The sequence below is a fragment of the Protobothrops mucrosquamatus genome, unplaced genomic scaffold, assembly GCF_001527695.2.
Source record: "Protobothrops mucrosquamatus isolate PMUCROS unplaced genomic scaffold, P.Mucros_1.0 scaffold_178, whole genome shotgun sequence".
Lineage (NCBI taxonomy): Eukaryota > Metazoa > Chordata > Lepidosauria > Squamata > Viperidae > Protobothrops > Protobothrops mucrosquamatus.
The window spans coordinates 417,329-444,011 of NW_015386254.1; the positions used below are offsets into that span (position 1 = coordinate 417,329).

Genomic DNA, 26,683 nt, shown 5'->3' on the forward strand with positions numbered 1-26,683 from the left:
CCTTGGGTAATTGCTCATTCTAACCCATCATTAGATTACTGTGAATATATGAATTGAGACAGATCAAGCCCTTGAGGGGGAAGAGGGGATAGAAATGCACCGTGAAGCATGCCTACGGTCATCTTATGTATTTTTGAGCTTTATCATTAGACATGATAGAGCAGGGGTTCCAACGCCATGGCCCACTACTGGGCCGTGGCCTATTTGCAACCAGGCCGTGCGAGCAGCGGGCTGGCACTCATGCGTGTGCAGCTCAATTTAAAGTTGATCTGCATGCAGATGCACGCCAACCCACCATTCACATGACCTGGTTCCCCTCTCCCCACCCCAGCCAAGCCACCAAGCTGCAAAGGTTGGGGACTGCTGTGATAGAGAATGCAATTGTTGATAAAGGGGCTTAGTTTTCAATATGGTTGCGTATAGGATTGGCTGCTATTAATCTCTAGTTACCTTAATAAATTTCATCGGTGTTTTGATTACTTTGACCTATAATATATTTGCCTCAACAGAGTTGCCCCTTTTGCACTGTCATTCTAAGGCACAAACCCTAGTTACAAATAAAAAATGTGTTTCATGCAACAAGTTACATTTTTATACCATACTATTATGGGCTAGCACAATGCATGAATTCTGCCATTTAAATTGTTCTGGAATGATTGTGCAAGAATTCCATCTGACAATTTTGAGGAAAAAAATATCAGCCAGTAATGCAATATTTTGCAGTGTTATGACATCACTAACTGGTAGCCAACTTGTTTTAGAAAAAAATCTACTTATCAGCTTTGTTATTGTATAGAGAATATATGGTAATATCTCATGTTTATATATAGTAGGAACTTGTGGGTGTAAAATTGGATCTATGTATTTGCTTCTATTTTTTAATATCCAGGAGAAATGTGCTAAGAATCTCAAAATAGTCTTTTTTTAAAAAAAAAAAAAATCCCCACACTAGCAATTTAAAATTTCATTATATATTTTTATTTTTCTTACTGGGTTAGACATTCTTGAGCTATGCTTTGTTTAGCTTTCTAGTCCACAGTAAAGGTTGGTCCAAAAAATTGGAACTAACACTCATTGCTTCCATTCTGTTTATAAAATCCAGCCAAATCTGTAGTTGAGTCATCAGGGTTGACAAGAGTTCATCATTCTTAAGATGCATGTACCACTATATACACTTCATCTTTGAGGAATTGCCTTCTGAGATTCTGGCTAAGGGGACAGCTGGCTTTATTAGGAACCCATCAACTATATAGGACTCCAACAGAAGAGTCCACTAATATGGACAACTATGATGAATTGAATGGAGATTTAGAACCCATCCACGCAGTCCCCTAATCTTGGTGTTGAAATCTCTTTGATATGAAGCATACTTCCTCATGGCACAGCCTTCCTCTCATCCCCATCCCCAGCTAAGACCACCTAACTTCAGGTTTATCTGATCTGGAGTTATAGTGATGTTCTCATTACTTTTGACAAAAGCTTGTTATATATAGCACTGGTGCAGTTTTAATAGCAACTGGCAGCAGCCAAAAGCATCACAAAGCAGATTGGAATATTTCTAGGGTGGGAGAGGCTGGGGAGTAATGTGCTTGCAAGGCCTCTGTTGTGAGGTTTTGGGGGTTTTTTCTTTTGGTTACTCTTTTAGTCCAGGCTGTTAAGTCTTGTTTTATGGTTTTTAAATTGTTTAAATTGAACATTTAAGGATATTTAAACTGTTTAAATTACGGTAAAGATTTAAGGTTTTTGGGAGTAGGCAACCATACTAAATTAAAATAAATAATAAAATAGTAAACTTTCCAGTATCTTGGCTCTGGCTAGAAGAATTTTCAGCTGAGGGGAAAAACAAGCAAGAACCCTACTGGGTAGTACATCCTAGCAACTGAAGTTCAGTTTCTGAATAGTAAACACAATCCTACAACATTCTCCAGAAATAATATGCCCACTGCAATGGAAATAAAGCTGAGCTTGAAACTGCATTGTCCATTCCTGAATTTAGTATGGCGTCTGATTTTCTTCGCTAGTGGATGGCAGGCTTGACTGGAACAAAAATCTAGATGAAGTCAACTGATATTCCCACCTTCATTGTGCATAGCCCCAGATTAATTACTTCACTTCTAAAACTGCCCATTCTCCCAAAACATAGGATGGCTTCAAAAGATAAAACCAAAACATGAAAGGAATTGAGCTGAAGAAGAAGATCTATTAACCTTATCTAGGGATTAGCAAAATTGCGCAATCTAGAGACAATGAAAAGAGCCAAGTCTTAAGTACCTCCCCCCAAGCCAATAGATTTGGGATATACAAACTTTGGGGGATCCCCAATAGCAATACCACACTTGAGCAACTCCTTGAGATTCAATCCTACTATGTCCTGGGCTGGGTACACCTTTCCAGTTTGCTATTGGGAAAAGGTGTGGAGGACTTTGGAGTAGTTGGTCCAAAGCCTTGAGCCAGGTTTATACGCATGCTGTCTGATGCAGCAGTGCAAATGTTACGTCCATGATGGAGCAAATGCTGAGTCCCCTAGTGATAGTGTTCCTTCAATCCACAAGAGCCTTTTCAGAATTAAGTGTACTAATGGCAGGCCTTTGTCGCTCATTAGTAAATGAAACAAAAATGCAGAAATACTAGGCAGTCGATTTAATAAAACAGGAAATATACAAGACCCAGTCAGTGTGAAACAATAGCAGCACACATAGATACAGAGGTTCCAGAAATGAATTAATTTCTGATTCACATTTCTAAAATGGATTATTTTTCAACTCCTGGTAGTCAGCATCTTGCATCTGTTTATTGCTTTCTGTAATGAGAGGAAGATTACGTAGGATATTGAAAGGAAAAGAAACAGACAATTGACTAATCCCAGGCATGTTTTAGAAACAAATGCCACTAGGTTCCATAGGGCTTATGCCTTATAATAAGTACCTGGGAAGGTGTGTGTGAGAGGGTTAAGGATTTTTTATTATTATCGTTTACCCTTTGCTGCGTAGAGCCTTTAGGAATAGGTGGCATACAAGTATAGTAAGTAGGTAAGTAAATAAATGATTTCTATGTAAATCATAAAAATCTGTACATTTGTCTATTCCAAATAAACTTGTTTGGTTTCAATCTGATTTTCCTAGCCTAATCTCAGAATTTAAGTAGTGTCAGTCTTGGTTAATATTTGGATGGGGGAAACCACTGGGGAATTCCAAAGGCATTAGCTAGATTGATAAGTCACAAAAAAAATCCAAAATTGAATTGTAGCTACTCACTTCTGTAGCACGACCAATAAAACTGACCATATGCTATAATTAGGGCAGTGCAACCACATCTTAACTATGTTAACTATGAAAACTCTGAGGTATCTGACACAACATTGTTGCTTCCAGAGAAGATGGAAAAGGAGTTGGAGATAAAAAAGAAAATATAATGTATAATTTTATGCTGCTGGATAAATTGCATATATAATTCAATTAATAACACTTTGCTTAGGAAAAAAATGTTATAGAAATTCTGCATCTTGCTGTAGGGGTGTAGTTCAAAAAAAGTGCTATTACCACAAGTTTACGTAGAGCTTCTTTTTCCTTCAGTGAATAAGCATCAACACACTCTTTTATTTTCTTTACAGTCTTTGTTTCTGAATTTGTTGGATTATAAAGCTGCAGTTCTTGAAGCAGATCAGCCTGCGATCCTCCATACATTAAAAAATAAAAACTTTTCAACTGAGCTGCACAGGGCAGAAGCTAAGAGAGGAAATAAAATGAAGTGAAAAGATTAATTTTTTTGTTATTATTTTATCGTTGATTTTATCATTGACATAAGTTGCTTAGAGTTAATCAGATTAAGATAGAAATCATCTGAATGAAGGATGAATGCAGTGGTGGGATTCAAATATGTGAACAACTGGTTCTCTGTGTGGATGCTGCTTCCCGGTGAGTTTCATTACCTACATAGTGCACTGATGATATTACCTAGTTGGTCAATGAATTATTGCAAACAAACAATAAACCTCAGAGAGCACCAAGGACTCCATAGTTCAACCCTGAACTACCTATCTTTCCTTCTGTCACCTGAACTATTTTCTGGCCTATGTAAAATCAGCTTTCATTTTATATCGTCATATATTTAAAATCAATTGTCTGCTTTGAATACTATGGATTTTACACAGTAAATGCATAAGCCAGCATGACAGCTTAGCATTCCAGGAAGACCCCTTCTAACTCCTCACACACACACACACACTTTTAATTGCCACATTCCCCTCAAGACAAGATAACTCAAAAGTCCAGAATATTGGCAGGAGGACCATTTACATTTACCCTACCGTCCTTTTTTCTAAGAATACATGCCTTTGTATGATTCTTGGGAACCCAACTATTCTTCCAAAGCATAGGAAACAAAGTATGCATAGCTGAATCTCATTCTCCAAACTTGCAGCAGCTTATAAGCTGCTGATCTTTATTATTTTGGTTGGTATCTCTGGGGGACAGTTCATACATTTTCTTTAACAGCACAAGCACAAACCTGACTGTGATAGATCTACTTGTTTACATAAGAGCACTATCCTGAAACCATAAAACCATCAGCTGCAACTATGACTGCCTTTTTTTCATCTTACCTCTAGCTAGAGGAGCAGATACCTGAGAAGAGATGTCGCCTGCCTTGAGCATTAATTATTTGAAATGTCCTGGTTTAGGAGGCCACTTCTGGAGTTTCTACTGCATGTCATTTATCAGTGGTATCAATGAAGATATATTGAATTATTTTACATGTATTTTTTCAGTGTAGTCAGCCAAAAGCCTATGGTGATTTTAATAATGCTTACCAGAGTAACAGCTACATTCCAGGGTGAGGAGCAAAAGGACCAGTGGCAGCTTCGTGGTAGAGGAAGAAAATCAGTATGTGCTATTTTGCAAGTGAGATATCTATCTATATAGAGAGAGAGGAAAAAGAAAGGGTTGCTCCACCCACAATGTGACACATAGGTATGCTACAGTATAGGCAGATAATACAAAATTAGCATTTCAAGTACTATGTCTTCCTGTATTTCAGGAATTGTTCTCAGGCAAATTTTACATGAGAATTAAAATCAATACACTCTGGAACAGCAACCTCATGCTCTTTGCCTCTTCAGAGATGCCAGCAGTGGCAAGAGATGACAATGATAATCCTAGCAGGGATAGTTCTTTAAAATGGAGAGGCCTGGTGAAGGCAAGTTGCCCCAGAGTCCAACCATATTCAAAGGCAGTACTATTGTGGTAGCACAGTGGTTAGAATGCACTCTGCCCACAATCAGGAATTCGATCCTGATCTGCCCAAGGTTGTCAGTTTTCCACCCTTCTGAGGTAAATAAAAGGACCCAGATTGTTGGGGTAATACGTTGACTCTAAACCTCTGAGAGTGCTGTAAAACACTATGAAGCGATATATAAATCTAAGTGCTATTACTATCAGTCTTACTGCTTACACCCTGGAGCTACTGATCCTTTTAGTAAATCCTTCTCAAAGGGATTATATCAACACCACAAAAGCTAGTTTGAATATGCATAAAACCTCATATGCAGAACTTAAACTCTTGCTTAAAGCCTCCTCCACTGAAAAACATTGCATATTTAAACTACAGTGATTTGTTTACACATGCACTTCACTCTGTAAGAATTAGCCTTAAAATCATGATGATTAGCCACTATTAGCTAATAATTAACCATGGACAAGAAGAAGGGAAGTATACCAAAGACCTGGACCTTCTCCATGTTTTGCTGGAGACATAAAATCTTCACTTAGAGAGGCCACTAGCACTCCTACTAGATCTGGTAGATTTAATTAAACCAATAGTAGGTTAGCTTACACAGAGAATATGGCAACCCCTGTACCACAGTAGCTGCCTTCCAAGAAGCCAATAGCATGATTTTCAGTTTCTATTACCTGAAGCATAAAGCCCATCAGTTTACTTAATGGTAGAATTTAACAGATTTAATTTAATTCAATCCCCATCCTTGTACAAAGGTTTGCTTTGTTGTTTTAACACAGACATGTCAAACACAAGGCCCGGGGGCCAGATGCGGCCCACGAAGTGGTTTCATGTGGCCCGCGAAGCCATCCTGGAAACAGTGAGAGAACGGCCCCCGCTGCCTTAGCCCTGGCCCAGGCTGGCCGGGAGCTAATGTACAATTTTGTAATGGCACCACCATCCAGCCCCCCCCCCCCACATGGCCTGAGAGGAACAGTGAGGCTCCTCCGTGGAACATGCCTTGGCACTTGCCCTGGTCCCACCCCCTTCTGCCAGAGACCCTCATATCTGTCCCACTCCTGCACAGGCCCCCACAGGCCCCCTTGACGTGAACGATGTAGAGCTGGCCACGCCCACCCAGTAAGCCACACACACCCTGCCCCCCCCCCGCCCGCCCCGAGGGCAACCGCAATGCTTATGTGGCTCTCAATGAAATTGAGTTTGACACCGTTTTAACATGTTACAGACTGCACAATAGTCTTTCTAAAGCAAACTAAAGTGAGCAGAGTTACTTTGAGGTATCCGAAATGATTTTGCAGTCTTTAGTCTCAAAATGCTCCTAGCAATTGCATGAAATTTTTGCTGGAGTAGTATGTTCACAATTTGTTCTGTGTCAAAGTGTTTTTTTTTCCTTGAACGCAGAAAATGTCATTTCAGTCCAGTGAATACTGCTTTACAACTCACAGACTATTGATGTTGGATGTTTAAGGAGCAGCCTATGCACCTGGAAAAATTCTTGCTCCACTTCATCTTGTGACTCCTCTGCTCCTGGTCTTGTAATGCATTCGGATAATTACTGTTGGGTTGCTGGAATACCAGCGTTATAAATTACAGATATTTGAAGAGCAAGAAAGTTTCGTTATCATGTTGACCTTTTGAGGATTTTCAATAAACATGTTTAGATTTTTAAACAATTGGTTTTCCTGTTGTATAGGTTCCCTTCACATTTTCTCTGGTATATTTTGCAGAAGGCAAATAGACAGAACTAGCCTTTATTTTTTTTTATTTTTATGAAGTGGGGAAGAGATGTTGGTTTACATTAGTGCTCAGTGAAATCTAAGGGGACATGCAGGTCACTCTCTTATTGGGCATTTTGACCTGATACCAATTATGCACTGATAGGATGACAGCTCTCTCTGCTCAGCCATTGGCCAGAAAGGGTAAGTGCTGATTGTCTGATGGTGCTCTGTAAACTCTAGATTCATACAGATGTAGACCTGTCAATGCAGATAGCATCTTAACATCCAAATAATCCAAAGAGCCCAAATCACTATCAAGAGTGTTTTCAACTGAGCTGAGAAGAATTGGCCAATGGAAAGTCTGATAGTCTGGAGGACCACATCTTTTCTCACACAGTTCAAGTCTCTTTGTAAGCAATAGTCATTCTCTGCAAACTTTGATCAGCTTCCAAAGGGAGGAGTCTGTTGATTGTACTGAAGCCATTTCTTATCTTTGGTGCTTTCTATTAAAGATTTGGACATTTCTCTATCCAACCCTCTGTGGATCAAATGGGTTGGTAAATCTTACTTCAGGCAATTATGTTTCTATGAATGTCTTTCTCCAAACTGTCTTAAAAGTTAAAACTTTCATTATTCTTTTCATATTGAAGTCAACATGGAAAAGAATAAAGTTCTCTCATTTTTAATCCAACCTGGATGAGCAAATACAGGTAGTCCTCAACTTACAACAGTTTGTTTAGTGACCGTTCAAAGTTACAATGGCACTGACAAAGTGACTTAGGACCATTTTTCACACTTAGGAGCATTGCAGCATCCTTGTGATCACATGATCAAAATTCAGATGCTTGGCAACTGACTCATATTTATGATGGTTGCAGTGTCTCAGGGTCATGTGGTCACCTTGTGCGATCTTCTGACAAACAAAGTCAATGCAGAAGCCAGATTCATTTAACAACTGTGCTACTAACTTAACATCTGCAGTGATTCACTTAACAATAGTGGCAAGAAAGATTGTAAAATGAGGCAAAACTCACTTAACAAATGTATCACTTAGCAACAAAAATGTTGGGCTCAATTGTGGCCACAAGTGGAGGACTACCCGCAGGATTAGGATAAGTAAGTTCCCCTTTTTCTCTGTTGCCTGAGACACAGTATTAGGAAAGAAGCAGACTTGGCTTCTCCAATAGTTATGTGTAGGAATGCAAGAGTAATCTAAGATTATATTAGCCTCAGAAACAGTGGGGAGTTCTTCACAATAGACAAGAACAAATGTCCCACTTTACACATTAGCCATATTATAACTGCAGTAGAAAGTGTTGGACTGTGTCTTTGGATATTTATATGTATGCACCAGATTCAATACATTAGTCACAATTGAAGATATACAAAATATGTATATCTTTGTCTTGCATTTATTCAATACGATACAGGTTTGCATTGCTACAATTGTGGTAACCCTATTTTGGGTTAACAAAAGAGAATTCTTCTGTTTTGATCAAAATATATACTTCCATTCATACAATAAATAAGAATGCAAGTGAGTTTCATTTTTGTGAGAACCATAAATCTGTTAATATTTTATTTGCTTTTGGGGGAAGGTCATCTTAAGGGATAACATTATCTGTTTCAGTATGTGTAATTTTGTATGAGAAGTATTGCTTACATGGTTCTTTATTCTATCTTATACTTGACTAATGATCACTACATTTCCAAGACTGTATTTTAGACTATGATCCATATGGAAACTCTAGGAATCTAAGAAATTAAACATAATATTACTTGCATATTAAATTCAGTTTTATAAAGACTCCCCCCCCCCAGCTTCTGAAAATCTCTAGATAAAGAGTAATATCAGCTTTAACTGAAATTAACACGATGATTATTTAGAAGGAAAATATCAAATATCTTATTTATTCCATATGCAGGCTATTCCCTAAATCTTATAGTCATCTTTTGGCAGAAATTAAAAGCAGAAGTGACTGTGACTTCATCTAAAGTAGCATTTTAGATATGTCCAAAACATGTGCAGAGTCCATCCTTTTTTAAGCCTGGAATTGCAGGCCATCATACTTATTCAAATACTATAAATGTTGTGAACTTAGCCCTCTGAGCTTCAAAGTAATTTGTATGAGCTAATTAGTTTGCCATCCTTTCCTCACTCTATGGTGATGTTGCTTTAAAAATCAAATGGACAAATGTACTTATTCAGAAGTGATGCCAAATGAGTTTTAACTTTTACTGTCAAATTCATTATGCAACTTTCCTTTCTTAATGAATTTTCTCTGGGAGAAAGATAAAGAAATGGTAAGGAAACACAGAAATAATCTAGATGAAAAACAGTATATTTAGACCCCACACAATTTTTTTGTACTAGTGTGAATTATTGCCATCTATTTTCAGAATTTGTTGGTCTAACAGATTTTCATCTCCAAGGTGAATAACAGTATTGGAATAAATTTGACTAGGAAAATATAGGTGTGTATGTATGGGAAGGTCAGTGCCCTTTTCTCATACAGCACTGACTGTCCAAATCTTTCTTTTATAATATAGAAAATTACATTAGGAGACCTATTCATGGATCTCCCACATATATAGATTGACCCTAATTCCTGACACACAGTCCAGGCCTTCCTACTTGTTCTTTGAGTTCTAGAACACTAAGTAGTACTATGAAGGGCAATTGTTTGTTTCTATGACACTTTCATGAAGATTCTTTTTATGCCCTCATGGAGGGGAGGGCAAATCCTTGCAAATAGAGATGGGTCCTGACTGGCCAGCATTCCATCTTCTCTTTGACCCATCCATAGCCTGTTGAACAGAAGTAAGGAAAGATATTACCGATAAGAAGGTTACTCATATACATCCAATTTCCCAAGGCGAAAGGTGAATTATCGTTCGGTTGTTTAAGAAAATCCTTGTATTCCTCATTTCTCTCCCATTCCTTTTTATGGTATAATTGGTTTCTATGAGCCCTTAGAAATTCATGCCAATTGTAAGCTTGATATGGATTATAAGGAACTGCAGAATATATCAATTTAAATAATGAACCAAATAAATTACCATATGAACAGAGGGAGGCAGATTTCAAAATAGCTTAAATACTGTCTTCAGATTTATCACATATCAGGCTTCATTTTTTAATCCCTTACCCCTAATTAAGCTTAGGTTTAAACTCTCTTTTCTTTCTAATAAAAGAAGGGCAGCTCAAACTCTTCTTTGCACTGCCTTTTTGCTCTTTGGGTATCTTCTATAATTACACATTTCTTTGTGCCTCTTAAACTGATAAATCAATGCAGCCAAATGATTGGCTTAAGAAAAACTGCACAGTATCTTTTAATTGTTAACATTCAGATCCTTTATTTGGAAGCAAGTCTTGTATAATTCTGTCAACCTGTTTATTTCTAGATTAAAGGCCTTTTGTTAAGAGCCAGCTTATGATCTAATTGCTTAGTTTGATCATGTACCTCAGTCCTTAGGCTCTTAATGATATTCCCTTATAACAAATTTATCACAAGTTTTGACTTGGTATGCCCAATTCACATTTAGGACCAAGCTGATCTGTCCTTGTAAATCATCCATTGAGTTTTCTACTTTGCCAGTTTAACAGTTGGAATGTGTTAAAACCTGTTGGGTTTGTATTATGATAGCCTGAACCTTTTGATGTATGAGTTGAGTAAGAGACTGTGTACTTCAAAAGATATCAAACTAATTCAGAAGGCCTTAGCAAACAGACATCCATCTGATGAAATGAGTATACTTCATGAAAACCTCTGCTTTTTAATAAAATATGTTAGTCTAAAAAGATGCTACCAGATTCCTGATTTCTAGCTACCATAGATCAACTCATCACTCCTCCTACTAGGTCTGCCAGACCTACAAAATATAACCAAACAACATTCTGAAAAAATAAAATAAGTGCAACCATATTTTATATGTGTATAGGTGAGTTCAATCCAGAAAAATCAATACACATTCTTCAGGGGAAAATATTTAAGAGTTAGCATTTAGTGACAAATTTACTTTTGGACACTATTGAAAAAGTGGGCAAGGTCCACTTTTTGGACAAAGGCCCAAGACCTGAAAAATCTTGTTGGGGGCAGATTGTAACGGAGAAATCTATCTACAATATGGGATTGCTAAAAGTCAACAGTTACTTGATGATACACAGTCACTCCCTTACTCAATCAAAATACTTTTCTTCTCACAAAAGTCTACCATTAATCTTCCCATTGCAATTTCTGCTTTTTATGCCTTCTTTGCTTTTAGGGGAGGCCTGGTGATATTTCCACTAAGTGTAGATGTAAAAGGTCAGAACAGAAGAAGAAAGGGAATATAGGTAGTCCTCAACTTATGACCACAACTGAGCCTCAAATTTCTGTTGCTAAGCAAGATAGTTATTAGGTGAATTTTGCTCCATTTTACAATGTTTTTTGCCACAGTTAAGTGAATCATTCCAGATGTAAAGGTAGTAACATGGTTGTTAAATGAATCTGGCTTCCCCATACACTTTGCTTGTCAGAAAGTCACAAAAAGTGATCACATGATCCGGCGACACTGCAACCATCATAAATACATGCCAATTGCCAAGCGTCTGAATTTTGATCGCTTGATCACAGGGTCAGTGTGAAAAACAGTCAGAAGTCATATAAGTCACCTTTTTCATTACTATTGTAACTTCAAACAGTCATTAAACGAATGGCTGTAAGTCGAGGACTACCTTAAAGTGGAGATTAAAGACCAAATATTTTCTTAGCCCTTGAATGCCAATCAAAGCGGATAAAATGTAACAAGGCTCTATAAAATATAAAAGGAAATATCCACTCTCTCTTTTAAAACATTTGCTCTGTGTTCTTCGTTTCTTAGGTTTTGGAATAAGTATCCGCCATGAGCCAAGGAGGTTGGATAGGAACATGGAGGCCTCATCGTCCAAGAGGCCCAATCATGGCCCAGTATACCAGTCCTGGCCCCAAGTACTCCATACAAGGAGCAACAGGTAAATAAACAGAAATAAAAATGTTCCTTTTTTTTCATTCAGTCAGGACTTTAAAATACAGTCAGTGTTTTGTTTTATATTTATCTATCATTGCCATTTACAGCAGACCCTACACAAAAATGTCTTGGATAACAATGTGAAACATCCAATAATAATAATTTTTAAAAAAGAATTCAACATGAAAAGACATCACAATATACCCACATGTATTCTCCTTTGGAAACAGTTTTCTGTAATGATTTTCTGCACATTTCAACAGAGTTCGTACAGAGTTAGCGCCTGACTATTCTACTTGCTTTATGCTGATATTTTATTTAATGTTATATACTTATTACTTTTATGGCTTTTTGAAAACTGCAATACTGACTTTGGTCTTTTTTCCCCCACTGATTCAAGTAGAATTTAATTACAGGGCTTGGAGACGTGAAAAATCATCCTCTCAAACCCCAAGTCTTGACATTAAGTCAGGAACACCATAGCTCTTAAAATTTAGAACAGCCATCCCCACTTTAATGCCCTCCAAAAGTGCTAGATTGCAACTCCCAGAATTCTCAATCATCACAACAATAGTTGGCAAAAGACAAAATTTTGAATTGGGAACACTTAATCTTGGTTCCTGATTGGTGATGCTGCTGTGGGCAAATCTGCATATCCAAGTTGTGCTAGCATGAATTCAGACCACTAACTGTTTCTCAGGGGCAGCTATGGATGAGGCCATCCTTTTCCTGCCCTCCCGCCAGCCACCAGAAAGACAACCTCAGTCATCTTTTCCTGCTGCACGTCAAAAAATTTAAATTTGTATCCACACAGGCTATACTGCCCTGTTTACCTGCTGTGCTTCACTTCATTGAAGACAAGCATTGCATTCTAACTGGCCATAGGTCACTGCTCCCCACAGCCATCTTGGTTGTGCTGCTTAGCTGCCTCTCCATTTCTGAATTGCTCTTGATGGATGAATCTAATTTCCCCCTTCATTTCACTACTGGACTGTGAAACTCAGAATCTTTTTTTCCTACCAAGCTCACCAGTGGAATGGTAAAAGTATGGGGGATTATTAAATAAAGACAGGATAAATTGACAAGAGTTTTGCCAATGGAAATTACATGTCCTCAAAGAAATATATATGGAAATGGAAAAGGTTGCTCCTGCTTTCCAAACATTTGTGGGAAGGTTTAAAAAGTAGAAGTCCAGATGGAATACCAAAGATTTCATCTTAGCAAAAGTTGAAGAAAAGATTGAAATTGGGAAGTGACTTTATTAAGCCATTTTTATTTAAGCTATTTTCAGCTGGTTTATACCCAGATATCAAACAACTTTCCCAACAATATTTGGGAAAGGCAACAGCAGAAATAATGTCTTGGTAAGATTACACTTGGAATACTGAAAAAGATGTTGAGATTTTAAAAAGAGGACAGAGAAGAGCAACAAAGATGATTAGGGGATTGGAGGCTAAAACATATAAGGAACGGCTGCTGGAATTGGGTATGTCTAGTTTAACGAAGAGAAGGACGAGGGGCGACATGATAGCAGTGTTCCAATATCTCAGGGGCTGCCACAAAGAAGAGGGGGTCAACTTATTCTCCAAAGCACCTGAAGGCAGGACAAGAAGCAATGGATGGAAACTAATCTCGGAGAAGAGCAAGCTAGAATTTCTTGACAGTTAGAACAATTAATCAGTAGAACGACTTGACTCCAGAAATTGCGGATTCTCCAACACGGGAAGTTTTTAAGAAGAGATTGGACAACCATTTGTCTGAAATGGTATAGGGTTTTCTGCTTGAGTAGGGAGTTGGACTAGATGACCTGCAAGCTCCCTTCCAATTCTATTATTCTGTTAATGTCTAGACCAAGTTTCTCGGTTTGACGCTCCAGATGAATTTCAATCACAACTTCCAGCCAAAAGGAAATTTTGGATGTTGCAGTCTCAGTACATCCTGACAGTTGCTAGGTTGGGGAAAATTAGTTTTTCAGAAGAGAAGGTTTGGCTCTCATTTCTGTAATGGATTATAGGATATCAGGAGACAGGGATTACAAACTTTGTGTTAATTGTCAACTGAAACGAAGATGCTAAGACGATACAACTCAATGTGAAATTTCTGGTGACTAAATCTGATTACACCTTTTCTAACAAACACATTTATTATTAAAAGGCATTAGCTTTCATGAACTGTAGCACATAAGTGCATTGGATGAAGCTGATAAGACTTATGCGTTTTAATAAAATTTCTTAGTTAAAAAAGGTGATATCAAACTCCTGATTTTTTTTGCTACTGCAGCCTAAGACATCTCTCGTCTAAGGGTTTCTCTGACTGTGATTGGGATCTCCTTGCAGAGGGAGGGTGTCACACAAATTAATGTATCATTTTAGGTGTGGTCACACTACTATAGACATGATACAACTCTTTTTTTCCAGGTTATGTATCACACATTCCCACCAAAAGGAAAGCACCTGCCTACAGCATGTATGGTGCAAAGCCTCTATCTAGCAAGGACAATGTTCCGGGTCCTTACTTTGTGCAGGGTTCTGTGACTAATAGAGGAAAGAAGACTGGTCCCTGTTTTTCAATAGGTGGGCGAACTGAATCAAAAGTGGAGACTACCCCAGGTCCTGGTGAGTAACAGACTTCCATCCCAAGTATATAAATCAAGTGGATTGCCTCTTCTAGGAATTCTGACATAACATTTTGAAAGATTCTGTGTGGTTAAATAGAAGCAAAAGCCTGCCATCACCTGTACAAGAAAAGGAATTGATGTTGTCCTATGCAGTTTCATCATGCAGAACTATTTTCACTTAACAAGAAGGCTTTGTTAAAAAAATAGATCTTGGTGCTTGAAGAACTGACCTCAACCTTCAGACAATAGTCACCTTTAGATCAGATGTGGGCAGCACTCAGATCAAATCAAATCAAACCATACAAGCCATCAAGAAGCAAGCTAGTATACCTGGATTATAAGAATGGGCATGAACAGCCTACTATTTGCTCAAAATCTGAATGTTCAGATCAGTGTTTCTCACCCTTGACAATTTTAAGGCATGTGGACTTCAATTCCCAGAATTCCACAGCCAGCATTGCTGGCTGTGGAATTCTGGAAGTTGAAGTCCACATGCCTTAAAATTGTCAAGGGTGAGAAACACTGGTTCAGATGGACAAATAGATCACATTGATTAGATAAGAGAACATTTTTGTGTATACACACACACACACACACACACACACATACACATACACAGAGAGAGAGAGAGAGAGAGAGAGAGAGGGAGAGGGAGAGGGAGAGAGAGGCCTTTTCCTCTAGCTTATAGCTTTGCATGTTCTTTCTCCTATGTATTACTTCTAAAATTCTAACCCTATTCCTCTTTGCAAGCAGAATAAATGGTGCAAAGATGATATTTCATCCTGGAACTACATTGACTCATGGTGGCCATAGAACAGCTTCATGTCCTAACAACAATCCAGAAGTGGTTTGCCTTTGCTTCTTCCAGAAGGGTTTGCTTTTCAGGATTCCAGTTTGGCTTACAGCTCTGGGATTTCTTGATGCCTTAAGTACAATTCCCAAAGTCATTCCAAAAATGGCTACTACATTTTTCAATGGTGGCGGGGGGAGGGGGGATACTCAATAATTAACCTTATCTGAATTATTTATTTGATTTTCAGGAAATTTGAAATTAAATGAAATCAATTTTATTTTTTTGCTGCACCCCTGCTCCCTCAATTTCTTGAGCCAACCTTACCTACTTTTTAAAGTGCGGTCTCTGATCTAACCATCAAAAAGGAAGAACAAGATCTGGCCCTGAATAGAATGGCCCAGTCCTACTTTAAGACATACAAGGCACAATTAAAATTAAGTTTAAATCCAGTTTTCAGCAATGTTGTCTGTTTCTCCTAGCCTGTTACTCACCTGATAAGGCAAAAAAAGTTATCTATAAAGCTGCTCCCATGCATTCCATTGGATATCGGACTCATGGAGGAAAGGTGGATAGTACGCCAGGTAAGTTCGATTCTGTTTGTTTGTTGTTTGACTTGGCTATTCCTTGAAGGAATCATACTCAGATCCTGTTAAGTCACAATTCAGAGCAATATCATCTCATAAACTGGGATGCAGCTCAATTCCATGCAGGTTTCCTTGGAGGAAAGTCCAACTGAATTTGATTATGTGTAACTGAACAGAAGAGCATAGAATTGTGATTCTTCCCACCACAAAAGATTTTTTTCTCACTGAGGTAAACTTCAGTTGTACCTATCTCTGTTGCACTATGTCTATCCACAATTTATTGGGCCAATTGTGCAGCAAGAATAGAGACTTGACGGGAAATTGTTTTAAACAACAACAAAAATGGGCATAGCTGGGAAAGAGCCCTTCATACCTCTTTAAACAATAAAACTCAGACATTGCTTTTGGACATGAGAGTATTCAAAAATCATTTGTGATGTCTTGTGATAGTTTGATATTTGAAGAAAAATACTCAACGATTCTCATGAACAACCTTCCATAGTCTAGTTAGTACCTCCCAGATAATTTGTGGATTCTATTTTCAGAATTTCCAGTCAGTTTCCTCTATGAAAATTCTGGGAACTGAAATCCTGGAACATGTCTGGAAAGTGCCAGAAAGTGGAAGGCTATGCTGACTCAGGAATTCTGGGAGTTGAAGTCCATGAGTCATAAAAGAGCCGAGGTTGCCTACCCCTGCTCTAGACAAACCCAAAGTACTACTTTGAAGATCAGCCTGTCTTTTTCTCAAGGGTTATCAGGATTCTCACTCTTCATTTTGGTAATATTCACATTTTTCCAGGTCCTAACAATTATATGATTCCAGAGGTCCTTGGACCACATTCAGTGGCTACCCCAGGTAGCCCTTCCTATTCTATGACAGGAAAGAGTAAGCTTGGACGTTTTGATGAAGACCTTCACAAGGTAATCTGTGGATTCAATTCTTATTTTGTTTTATTGGACTTTGTTATTTAATAACCACAATGGACAACTTAGAAACACACTTGGCTTTTAAACCCAACTTTTATAACCTTCTGCTACTTACAGTTTGGCAGCATAATGATCGCACTGCTGAGTTGCACTTATCCCCTCCCATTGTCTCTACCTTGATAGAGTCAAAGTTCCATCCAGATAACTAACAGAGGAATGATAAAATGCAGCAATGTTGTCCCTGTTGCAACAGAGAAGAACATGAGTTTGGTGGCAAGATAATAGAGAGCCTTGCCTTTTGACAGAAGAAGCAACTCATAGGTTCTTGAGGCAGGGCAGCGAGAAAGCTTCCAACATTAATGTCTCCAGCTCTTTTTACAGTGTTTTCTCTGGAACAGAAGCAGAAGTAATAAATTAGGTTGGCATCCCAAGTCCCATGGAAGCCTTAGGACAGTGGTGGCGAACCTATGGCACACGTGCCAGAGGCGGCACTCAGAGCCCTCTCTGTGGGCACACAGGCTATGCCCAGAAGATGGCAACCGTCCCTCTTCAACCAGCCGCCCACTAACTTGCCGAGGTCCCACATGGCCAGATGCATCCCAGCACCCATGCGCTCGCTGGCCTCTGTGTGCAGAGGTCGATGGTGTCAGGCAGCAGCGGCCCCTGCCACACCTTGCCCTGTAACAATGGCACCCCCACCCTGCCTCGCCTCGCCTTGCCTCACCCCGCAGGTCGAGCCCCCTGCCCACCGCCCCACCTGGCAGAGACCCCCTGGATCTCCCCAACCCTGTCCGGCCCCCACAGGCATCCCTCCCCACGAGCAACATCAAGGTGATCACACCCACCCAATCTGCCATGACCACCACAGCCACGCCCACCCAGTGGGCCACGCCCACCTGGCACCCGGCGATAAATAAGTGGGTTTTGGGTTGCAGTTTGGGCACTCAGTCTCTAAAAGGTTCGCCATCACTGCCTTAGGACATCACTGACATATGTCAAAGGCGTCTATAATGAGTTGCTCGGTTTTTCTAAAAGATGATATATGAGCTATCTAAGTTCCTTTTCATCTTGGGACACTGTGTGGTTCTTTCCTTTCTAGACTCCAGGTCCAGCCGCATATCATAAGCCCAGTGTAGAGATCTACAAAAAGAGTGCACCAAAATATACCATGGCAGGCCGACTCAAAGATCACAAAACTGACAAAATGCCTGGACCTGCAGAGTACGAACTGGGAAAGGTGAGAAAAATATATTTTTTCCAGGAAAAAAAGAAAAGAAAAATGTCCACCCACCCACCTGAAAAAGTGTTATTTAATTTTCATAAGGTTCTGACATTTATTAGGGCTAAAATGTACGAAGGGAAGAATGTTGTATTTGTTCTTGTACAATAGAAGAAGAAGCAAGGAGGAAGTTTTATAATAATAATAATAATAATAATAATAATAATAATGATAAAGTTGGAAGGGACCTTGGAGGTCATCTAGTCCAACCCCCTGCTCAGCAGGAAACCCTATACCATTTTGAACAAATGGCTGTACAGTTTCTTCTTAAAAACTTCCAATGTTGGCGCATTCACCGCTTCTGGAGGCAGGTTGTTCCACTGGTTAATTGTTCTAACTGTCAGGAAGTTTCTCCTTAGTTCTAGGTTGCTACTTTATTTTTAAGAATTCAGAAGTTCTGTGCTTACATTGGTCCCACCAATATTCAATAAGTATGATCTTTTCCTTTACCCTGCAACATTCGTATATTCCATTCTCATATTTCAATGATTTGTTACATTAGGAATGAAATTGGGCATTCATTCTTCCTTTTATCTTGCTCCAAAAGACTACAGTTAAACTACAGCTGACTGATATTCAGAATTCCAACTGTAATGTAAGCTCTTCCCACAAACTAAGATAAATCTGTAGCTGTTAGCTTTAATCTAAGAAAAGTGCTGAAAGCCTTCCTCTGGCCACCCATTCCTTGCCCCGTGCCAGGGGTAGGCAACCTTGGCTCTTTTATGACTCATGGACTTCAACTCCCAGAATTCCTGAGCCAGCCATGCTGGCTCAGGAATTCTGGGAGTTGAAGTCCATGAGTCATAAAAGAGCCAAGGTTGCCTACCCCTGCCCCATGCTGTCAACAAATCTGATTGTCTAAAGAGGGGCCATTATATCGGAGCTGCAGAATCTAGATCAGTGTTTCTCAACCTTGGCAACATTAAGATAGGTGGACTTCAATGCCTAGAATTTGGTGTTGAAGTCCAGCTATCTTAAAGTTGCCAAGGTTGAGAAATGCTGATCTAGACCATAAGATGGTAGAAGAGTTATGTTAAGCTTAGATTTTTATGATCCAGACCCGATAGCTCAGGGCCAGGGCCTCAAGAGGAATTATAGAGGAAGAAAGGTGTTGAAGGAAGCAAAGGACAGAAGAACTGACATTACAAGGATTGCTCTCCCCTTCTTTTCTATTGCCCCTTGACCAGTGCAAGCACTGGAAATCGAATCCTTGGAGGCTCCTACAGCTTTCTCAACTGTTTCTGATTGCTCCTTCTCTTCTTCCGGCTCTTCTTCTACTAGCTTATGAAGGAATGCAGGGAGAAAGAATAGGCATCCCACACTACATTGCTTTTTCAATTGTATCCATGGAATCTGAAACGGGGAGCCTAAGGTTCCATGAGACTTAATGGGGTTTCACGGGAGACTAAGGACAAAAAAAACCCCAACTTCACTCAAATGCAACTAATTTTCTATCATTACTATGCTCTAGTATATCATCAGATGTGTGCCTTTTAATCGGAGTTCTAGGATTTCTTAAAAAGGCAACTAAAAGTTTCTGCAGCCTGAAAAAGTCTGTAAAGTCTTCTGTATTGTAATATACCTCCAGGGACCCCACAATCAAAGATCAGAAGATCTCTACATGGCAGCAAAGAGATATAGCCTATACATAAAGGAGGGATACTTTTACCTGGCTAAGTGGGGGGAGGTATCTTCTGGGGCAAGAAGCTGAGGGACATGGGTGGCTGAAGTTGAGAAGAGACTCAAGCCCATCACTGCTGTATCAGCAGGAAAGAAGTGGCTGGGTGTCCTTCTCTTGGCTGCACTCAGTAGTTAATGTCAAGGTTGAGGGAGGTGCATGGTATTTGAGCTCTCTCCCTTGGGTACCCCATTTGCAAAATGGGCCTTGGTGTCTACCACTACTATGTTTACTTATTATAAACTATATTTTTTTTTATTCGAAGAAAATAAATGCTATTAAAATGTACAAATTTTACAGTACTAACATGTACCAATAGCCAGAAGCCAGGTCTATTTTGCCTTACCTGTTTTCATCCTCCTATTTCTAGATATCTTGTGCTCCTGTAATCAGTTTTGGAATCAGACATTCCGATTATACAACCCCTGTGATTGTGGACGTTTACTGATTTTGTCCTCTGTGCAGAAATCACATTGGTTTTTCAACTTGTTTTTTTATCATGTTGCTCCTGTTTCAAAGCTACCTGTTTTTAAAGCTTCAAAACCAACTAACAACTGTTTCACCATGTTTTATAACCACCTGTCTGGAAGGACTACCACAAATATTCAGTAACTGACTATTGAGACTGACGTTCTAATCTCTCTGACAAAAAGAATGTGCCATAGCCATTTCTTGGGATGAAGAGAGCCCATTGCAAATTCTGCCCTGCTGAATATATGCCTAGATTTTGACACTAATATAGAGACCATGGTGTCATTCTCCAGAAATTGGAATTACAAATATTTTATATTATATTTTTTTTGTAAAAGCCTACTTGGATTCCTGCTTCAGAACTATTTCAGAGAACTTGCTATTCTTACAGTAAGTCACATAAAAATATTTTGTATATCACTATCTTCGTTTAGAATAAATAAATTGGAAAGTCGGTTTTTATTTTGTCCTTCTTTCAATGAAAATTAAGTCTCCTTTTATAGTACACAAAGGCTGGCTGGAGAAGTCTGGAAGTTGGAAGTCCATTCATTTTAAAATGGGTAAGATTGAAAAAAACTGGCCTAATGAATGCTCTGGAAAATTGGGAACGGTTAAACTTGCTTTATTTTCAAATTTAAATACAATGTGAATGTTACTATTTCAACTGTGAGATAAGTTGCAAATCAGATTTACCTACAAAAGAATATTCACTTGCTTCAAGTGAAAGGTACATGTATAACAATTATAGGAAGATCCAAAATGGATCAGTGCTGGATATCCTGTTCCTTCTATTCTTTTTTCCCCCTCTATGGAACAACATATGCTGGCAAATTGTATTTTGGAAACCAAAAGTATTAATGAGTAAGATATGATATAAAAATCTTGTACATCTGGAGTTCTTTTCAGTAGACAAATACAGGATTGCATTGTCACAGGTAATCCTCAACTTACAACCTTTCATTTAGTAACCGTTCAAAGTTGCAATGGCACTGAAAAAAAGTGACATGACTGTTTTTCACACTTGCAATTGTTACAATATCCCCATGGTAACGTGATCAAAAATTGGATGCTTGGCAACACACGTGTTTATGACAACTGCAATGTCCTGGGGTCATGTGATCAGCTTTTGTGATCTCCTGACAAGCAAAGTCAATAGGGAAGTCAGATGCACTTTATAGCCATGTTACTAACTTAACAACTGAAGTGCTTCACTTAACAACTGTGGCAAGAAAGATGATAAAATGGGGCAAAATTCACTTAACAACTGTCTCGCTTAGCAAAAGAAATTCTGGGCACAACTGTGGTCATAAGTTGAGCAGTACCTGTAATTGTACATACAATCTTAGCTTAAATGCTGCTAACGCTTTAGTAATAAACATCAGAAGGAAAATATTGATTCTAGTGCAGGGGTGTCAAACTGCCGGACGCATCACGCGGAAGCCGTGCCCACCCCATTGCCGGCAATGGCAAAACTGTCCCGATACGTTGCGCGACGTCACGTGACATCGCGAGTTTGACATGTCTGTTCTAGCGAGATGGGAATCACCTAAGCAATCATTAGTTGTCAAAACTCCTCTAGAACTACAGTGCAATTCTATGCACGTCTACTCAAAACTAAATCTTACTGAATTCAACAAAATGCAATCCAGGAAAATATGCATAAAACTGAATTTTTAATCTAGAATCAATACATCAAATTAAAAAAGAAGCTTAAGATTGATTTTGACAAAGTTTAAAAAATGAAGATACATTAACTTACTATATGGTTAGTACAACTCAAAACTGGTAAATCAATTAAGGGATTAATTAGAATGGAAAGGGAAAAAAACAGAAGTAATGTGGTCATATGTTCAAGGTGTTTTCTATTTTGTGAGTGCTTTAAATCCAACTCTGTTCTTCTACACACCTCTTTGAGAGTTAACGCAAGGATTATGGTTTATAGCTGCTGGTTTACCCAGAAACAGTGATAAAGCAATTTTGTTTTAAAAGACATTCCAATGTGAGATACCACTTCTCAGAAATGCACATATCCTAACATCAGTCTTTTAAGTAACACTTTTTTCCCATTAAAATGGGCATTAGAACATTTTTACTAAACATTGTCAGAATTTTCCTGCTGAACCATATACTGCAGAAAGCTAATCAACAATATGCTTCCTCTTTCACCAAGTAATGATAGCAAGCTAATACAAGGGCAGAGGGAAAGAGACTTCATTTCAGTGAATTGTGTTGCATTTGAGCTTTCAAGAAGAGAGGGACAAAATCATATCCTCTTTAAAGAAAAAAGATGAGTTCAGAATGGAGAGATCATGCTGTAGTTCACAAAGGAGCTTCTGGGTTACTGTGAAAATTTAAATAATCCTTCCCAAGGTACACATCTGAAGGTCATCCACAGGTCATCCATTACCACTTTTTTCCTTCAACAAACATCCAGTACAAAACTTTAATAATTTCCCTCAAGTTCGTGCTCTTGTTACCAAATAATACAAGATGAAAAAGACAAGAATCAGTCCACCAGAGACATAACAGAGAAGCTTGCGGTTGTCCCTTCCTGACCGAGTCATAGTAGAGAAACGCTTCACGCTTCCTGTGAGAAGACCTGTCACACTCATAAAATCAGAATCCTAAAACAAACAAAAAAAGATAACTGTAACACATTATATAATAGATAGTCCATTTCTCTAATATAGCCAGGAAACTCTAGAATCAACCTGAGTGATTGTTTCATTCCCATTTAAAGAAAAGATTAATTAAACTGTTAAAAGATTTGAAAGGGAAATTCTATCAACCATCTTGTTCTTTTTCTGTCCTTACTTTGCTGGTTTTGTCTTTTTGAATTGTGTTTTTATTTCCTTCATTGTACTGTGAGCAATCTAGTCATTCTTCAGTTAGACAGCTCCTAGATCAAATAAATTAAACTGTAGCCATACATAAACATAGTTCTTAAACTGGCAAAATTCGCAATGTAATACTATAGTGATGCTGCAGCACTTTCCACTACAAATTTTCTAACATCATTTATCCTCACAATTTATCCAATAGGAGAAAAATTATATGTCTGAGGTCCATCATTAGCTTTTATTAATAATGAACAGACTTTTAAACTTAGATCTTACAACAGTGTGATGAACAGAACATACCATATGCAAAAATATTACAAAGGATAACATGAAGTGAGAACTAACATGTGTATGAAATAGCAAGCCACAGCTGCCATGACTGTGATTTACCAGCCTATGAAACCCATCACTACAGACCACTAGTTATTTTTATAATATGTCATAGCCTACACATGGTTTGTACTTGCATACATGGAAATGTTTTATATATAGGAAATCCTTTTGAAATTGGCCTCACCAATTTGACTATACAAAGCAGTTCCTTAAAATATTTATATTAGCGTCATGAAAGCCAGAACTAAGAACCTACAAGCCATTACTGATACCAAGAGACCAAAGGTTCACATCCGACTTCTTTTAGAAAAGTAGCACACATACACATACAACTCTAGGAACTCCATGGCAGGATAAAATGCATTTTTTGGGTGGGTGGGGGAATGAAGACAAAATGATGAAAGTTACCAGGATGGAAGTTTAGTAGTAACAATTTCCTTGAATCTGATGGGTTCAAAATTCTAAACAAAATTGTGTTTTTACATAACTCAAGTGTACTGTATTACATAACTCATCCTTCAGGTATATTTTTTCCACATGAACTGCAAATAGTTGTTTACCATATTATCCAGGTACTGGTTTTGATCATCAGCATCTTTGTCAATGTCCAATGCAAGCTAGATTAAAAAGAAGAAGAAATTATTGTTTCCAACATTCTCATTTTTGACATATTTTGTAATAATGCTGATTTTGGAAAGGATTACAATTTTCATTTCCACATTAGCAATATAGAAAAAAAAATCTGGCATAGGGAACTCATCATTATAATTAGCTAGCAGTGAAAAACTAACAGATTGAGTGAGCTACCAACCGATTTTAGACGGGTGACTTTAGTGGCCAGATTTTCTGCCATGTGCTTATTTTCCACATCTAACATATCATCCACCACATTTGTGTTTGGACCTGCAAAAAAAAAAAGTTATAACTTAAGAAGAGCTAAGAATACATGTAGGAGTTCATAGAAAAAGACAAACAATGGGTAACCTACAGATCTCTATTCCACACACACAGGGAACATTTCCCCTCAAATTCCAAGTTCAAAATATTATTGAGCTGACAGAGTTCAAAAATAAATACTTTGTAAAAAGGTAAAAACAATTTTAAAAGGCCATAACAACAAAGCCTACCCAGTTCCACATACCAGTGTATCTTATCACCATTTCATATGGTCTCCTGCTTGGGCAGAAGGTTGGGACTAGAAGACCTTCAAGGTCCCTTCCAACTCTGTTATTCTGTATGTTACTATTGCCTTTCTTTGGCCCCAAACAAGATCTTTAAGTGAAAGCAGGAAAGCTTGTGTGTTGGGCAAAGGAGACAAGAGAACAGAGAAGGCAGCTGTTCTTCCCGGCGGACATTCTCTCCTGCCAGCTGCCTGCCAGATGTTCCACAAACGATGGTGTCCGTCTCCATCCCCAAAGGTTGGAGTAATGCGAAAGGAATGGAGCCCTCCAAGCAGAGGATGGCTCGAAAACACACCTTCCTTATTTTGCAGCCCTCTCCTCTTCCAAAACTAATCAATCTGTCAAGGCAATGAAGAAAAGAAGAGCCGCGGCACCCACTAGCTCTTTCCCCATCTCCTCCTCCTCCTCCTCTCTTTGCACTCACCTCGGCCCCAGTCCGCCATGGCCGCTTCCTGCCTCCGTGTCCTGCTCCGCCCCCCGAGAAGCGGAGATTTGTTTTGGTGCGCGGGGAGGAGGAGGGCTCTGGGCCCGGCTGCAGCCGCGGATAGGTCTTTCGGGGAAGGCGGGCTCCTTGGCCTAGAGAGCCTTACGCTGGCACGCTGGCGGGGTGTTGCGCGTTGCCCCTGCGTGTGAATGAGGGCAGGGCTGTCCTGTAATAGGAAGCGGGCGCGGGCGCCTAGGCAAGCGAGGCTGAGAGGGATAAGGCAAGTCTTCGCGCGCGGAACGCCCGTCCGTCTCGGGAGCCAAGGGGAAGCTCCCCGCTGGAGCGCCTTTGGAGTTTCCGCCCCAGGCAGAGAAATGCTGCGGGCGACCTTCTTTATTACGCAATGTAGGTAACTTCTGCTCTCGGTGGCTTTAGTGAGGCTTAAGTGTAGTCTCCTCTTTTTTTTTCTTTCCTCCCCTTTACGGTCACGATGTCAGCAAGCAAGAAAAGTAACAGCCGCGGGGCTTCTCGCGCGTTTTTAGCGGTGGACTAAATATTAAATGATGGTCTTCCCACGGCGCATTGACCCAATAGCTGACCCAACCAATTAGAGCCGAGCTCACGGTGCCGACTCAACCTGCGTAATTGGTTTACGGTTCAGCGTTGGGTAAAAATGCCTTAGTTAAGTAAACCAGGGTTCAGCTTACCGGGATTTTGACATATGTGCAAACAGACATAAACAAAGGTCACTTTTCATGATTTAATGGCAGAGGATGCCATTGTTCTGGTATCAGCTTTTTTATTGCAGAAAATATCTTTGATTAAAATTTTGCATTGGAGTTTACTATGTGGAGGGAGAAAAAGAAGGGGACCACCTCGCAGTTTCAGTAGGGCATCTTTTTATGTGGTGTAAATTGGCAAGGGTCCCATTTCCCATCAGTGAGGAAAGTTAAATTGGTACTCTGTGTGTTCTTCAGAGCTCAGGGAAAGCTGGAAATTCTTTTCACTTTCATTTTTTTGAACAGTGCAACCTAATACAGTAGAGCCCCATATTGCACGTTTCATGTAGCCACATCTTTCCTATATTGTGTAGATGACAGCAAGAAATATTTCTTGTAGGAAAGTGGGTGTCTGCATGTATATAGCATTGAATGCCATATCTGTCAGCTACTGCTAAGGTGTGGAAGTGCAGAGTCATAATTGTACCTCTCCAGTTAATTCCATGTAGGAAATTCTTGAGCATGAACTGAGTGACCTGATAAGAGCTCCATAGGTCAGCACCTAAAATTATCTTCCCTTCCCTACTCGTCGCTCCCATGTAACGCCGCTGCTGCGCGAACTGCACTGGCTACCGGTGGCCTTTCGAGTGCGCTTCAAGGTGTTGATTATCATCTTTAAAGCGCACCATGGCATCGGACCTGGTTATCTCCGAGACCGCCTTCTGCCACAGATTGCCTCTCATCGACCGGTACGCTCCCACAGAGAGGGTCTCCTCAGGGTGCCGTCAGCCAGACAGTGCCGGCTGGCGACCCCCAGGGGGAGGGCCTTCTCTGTTGGAGCCCCCTCCCTATGGAACGAACTACCCCCAGAGACCCGGGTCATTCCGGATCTCCCCTC

At 39.4% G+C, this 26,683-nt stretch overlaps 3 protein-coding genes across 5 annotated transcripts in view; 2 read left to right on the forward strand and 1 right to left on the reverse strand.

Annotated features, from left to right (window-relative positions):
* Positions 1–11,834: 11,834 nt before the first annotated feature.
* ODF3 (outer dense fiber of sperm tails 3) lies at positions 11,835–20,265 on the forward strand. Its single transcript, XM_015823481.1, has 6 exons — positions 11,835–11,943; positions 14,357–14,554; positions 15,829–15,930; positions 16,733–16,854; positions 17,960–18,097; positions 20,188–20,265. The coding sequence occupies exons 1-6, from the start codon at positions 11,835–11,837 to the stop codon at positions 20,263–20,265; spliced, it is 747 nt and encodes a 248-aa protein (XP_015678967.1).
* Positions 20,266–21,787: 1,522 nt separating this feature from the next.
* On the reverse strand, positions 21,788–25,113 carry BET1L (Bet1 golgi vesicular membrane trafficking protein like). 3 transcript variants are annotated; one of them, XM_015823607.1, is made up of 4 exons: positions 25,067–25,113; positions 24,273–24,364; positions 24,022–24,078; positions 21,788–22,912 (listed from the first exon to the last, which is right to left on the reverse strand). In XM_015823607.1, the coding sequence occupies exons 1-4, from the start codon at positions 25,083–25,085 to the stop codon at positions 22,745–22,747; spliced, it is 336 nt and encodes a 111-aa protein (XP_015679093.1). In that variant the 5' UTR covers positions 25,086–25,113; the 3' UTR covers positions 21,788–22,744. The 3 variants fall into 3 exon arrangements, with proteins under 3 accessions (XP_015679093.1, XP_015679107.1, XP_015679101.1); XM_015823621.1 differs by lacking the exon at positions 25,067–25,113 and adding an exon at positions 24,938–25,026; XM_015823615.1 differs by lacking the exon at positions 25,067–25,113 and adding an exon at positions 24,603–24,633.
* Positions 25,114–25,275: 162 nt separating this feature from the next.
* RIC8A (RIC8 guanine nucleotide exchange factor A) overlaps positions 25,276–26,683 on the forward strand; it is a gene marked incomplete in the record, with an annotated part of 35,880 nt that continues 34,472 nt past the window's right edge. The window contains 1 exon segment of the mRNA XM_015823632.1: positions 25,276–25,471.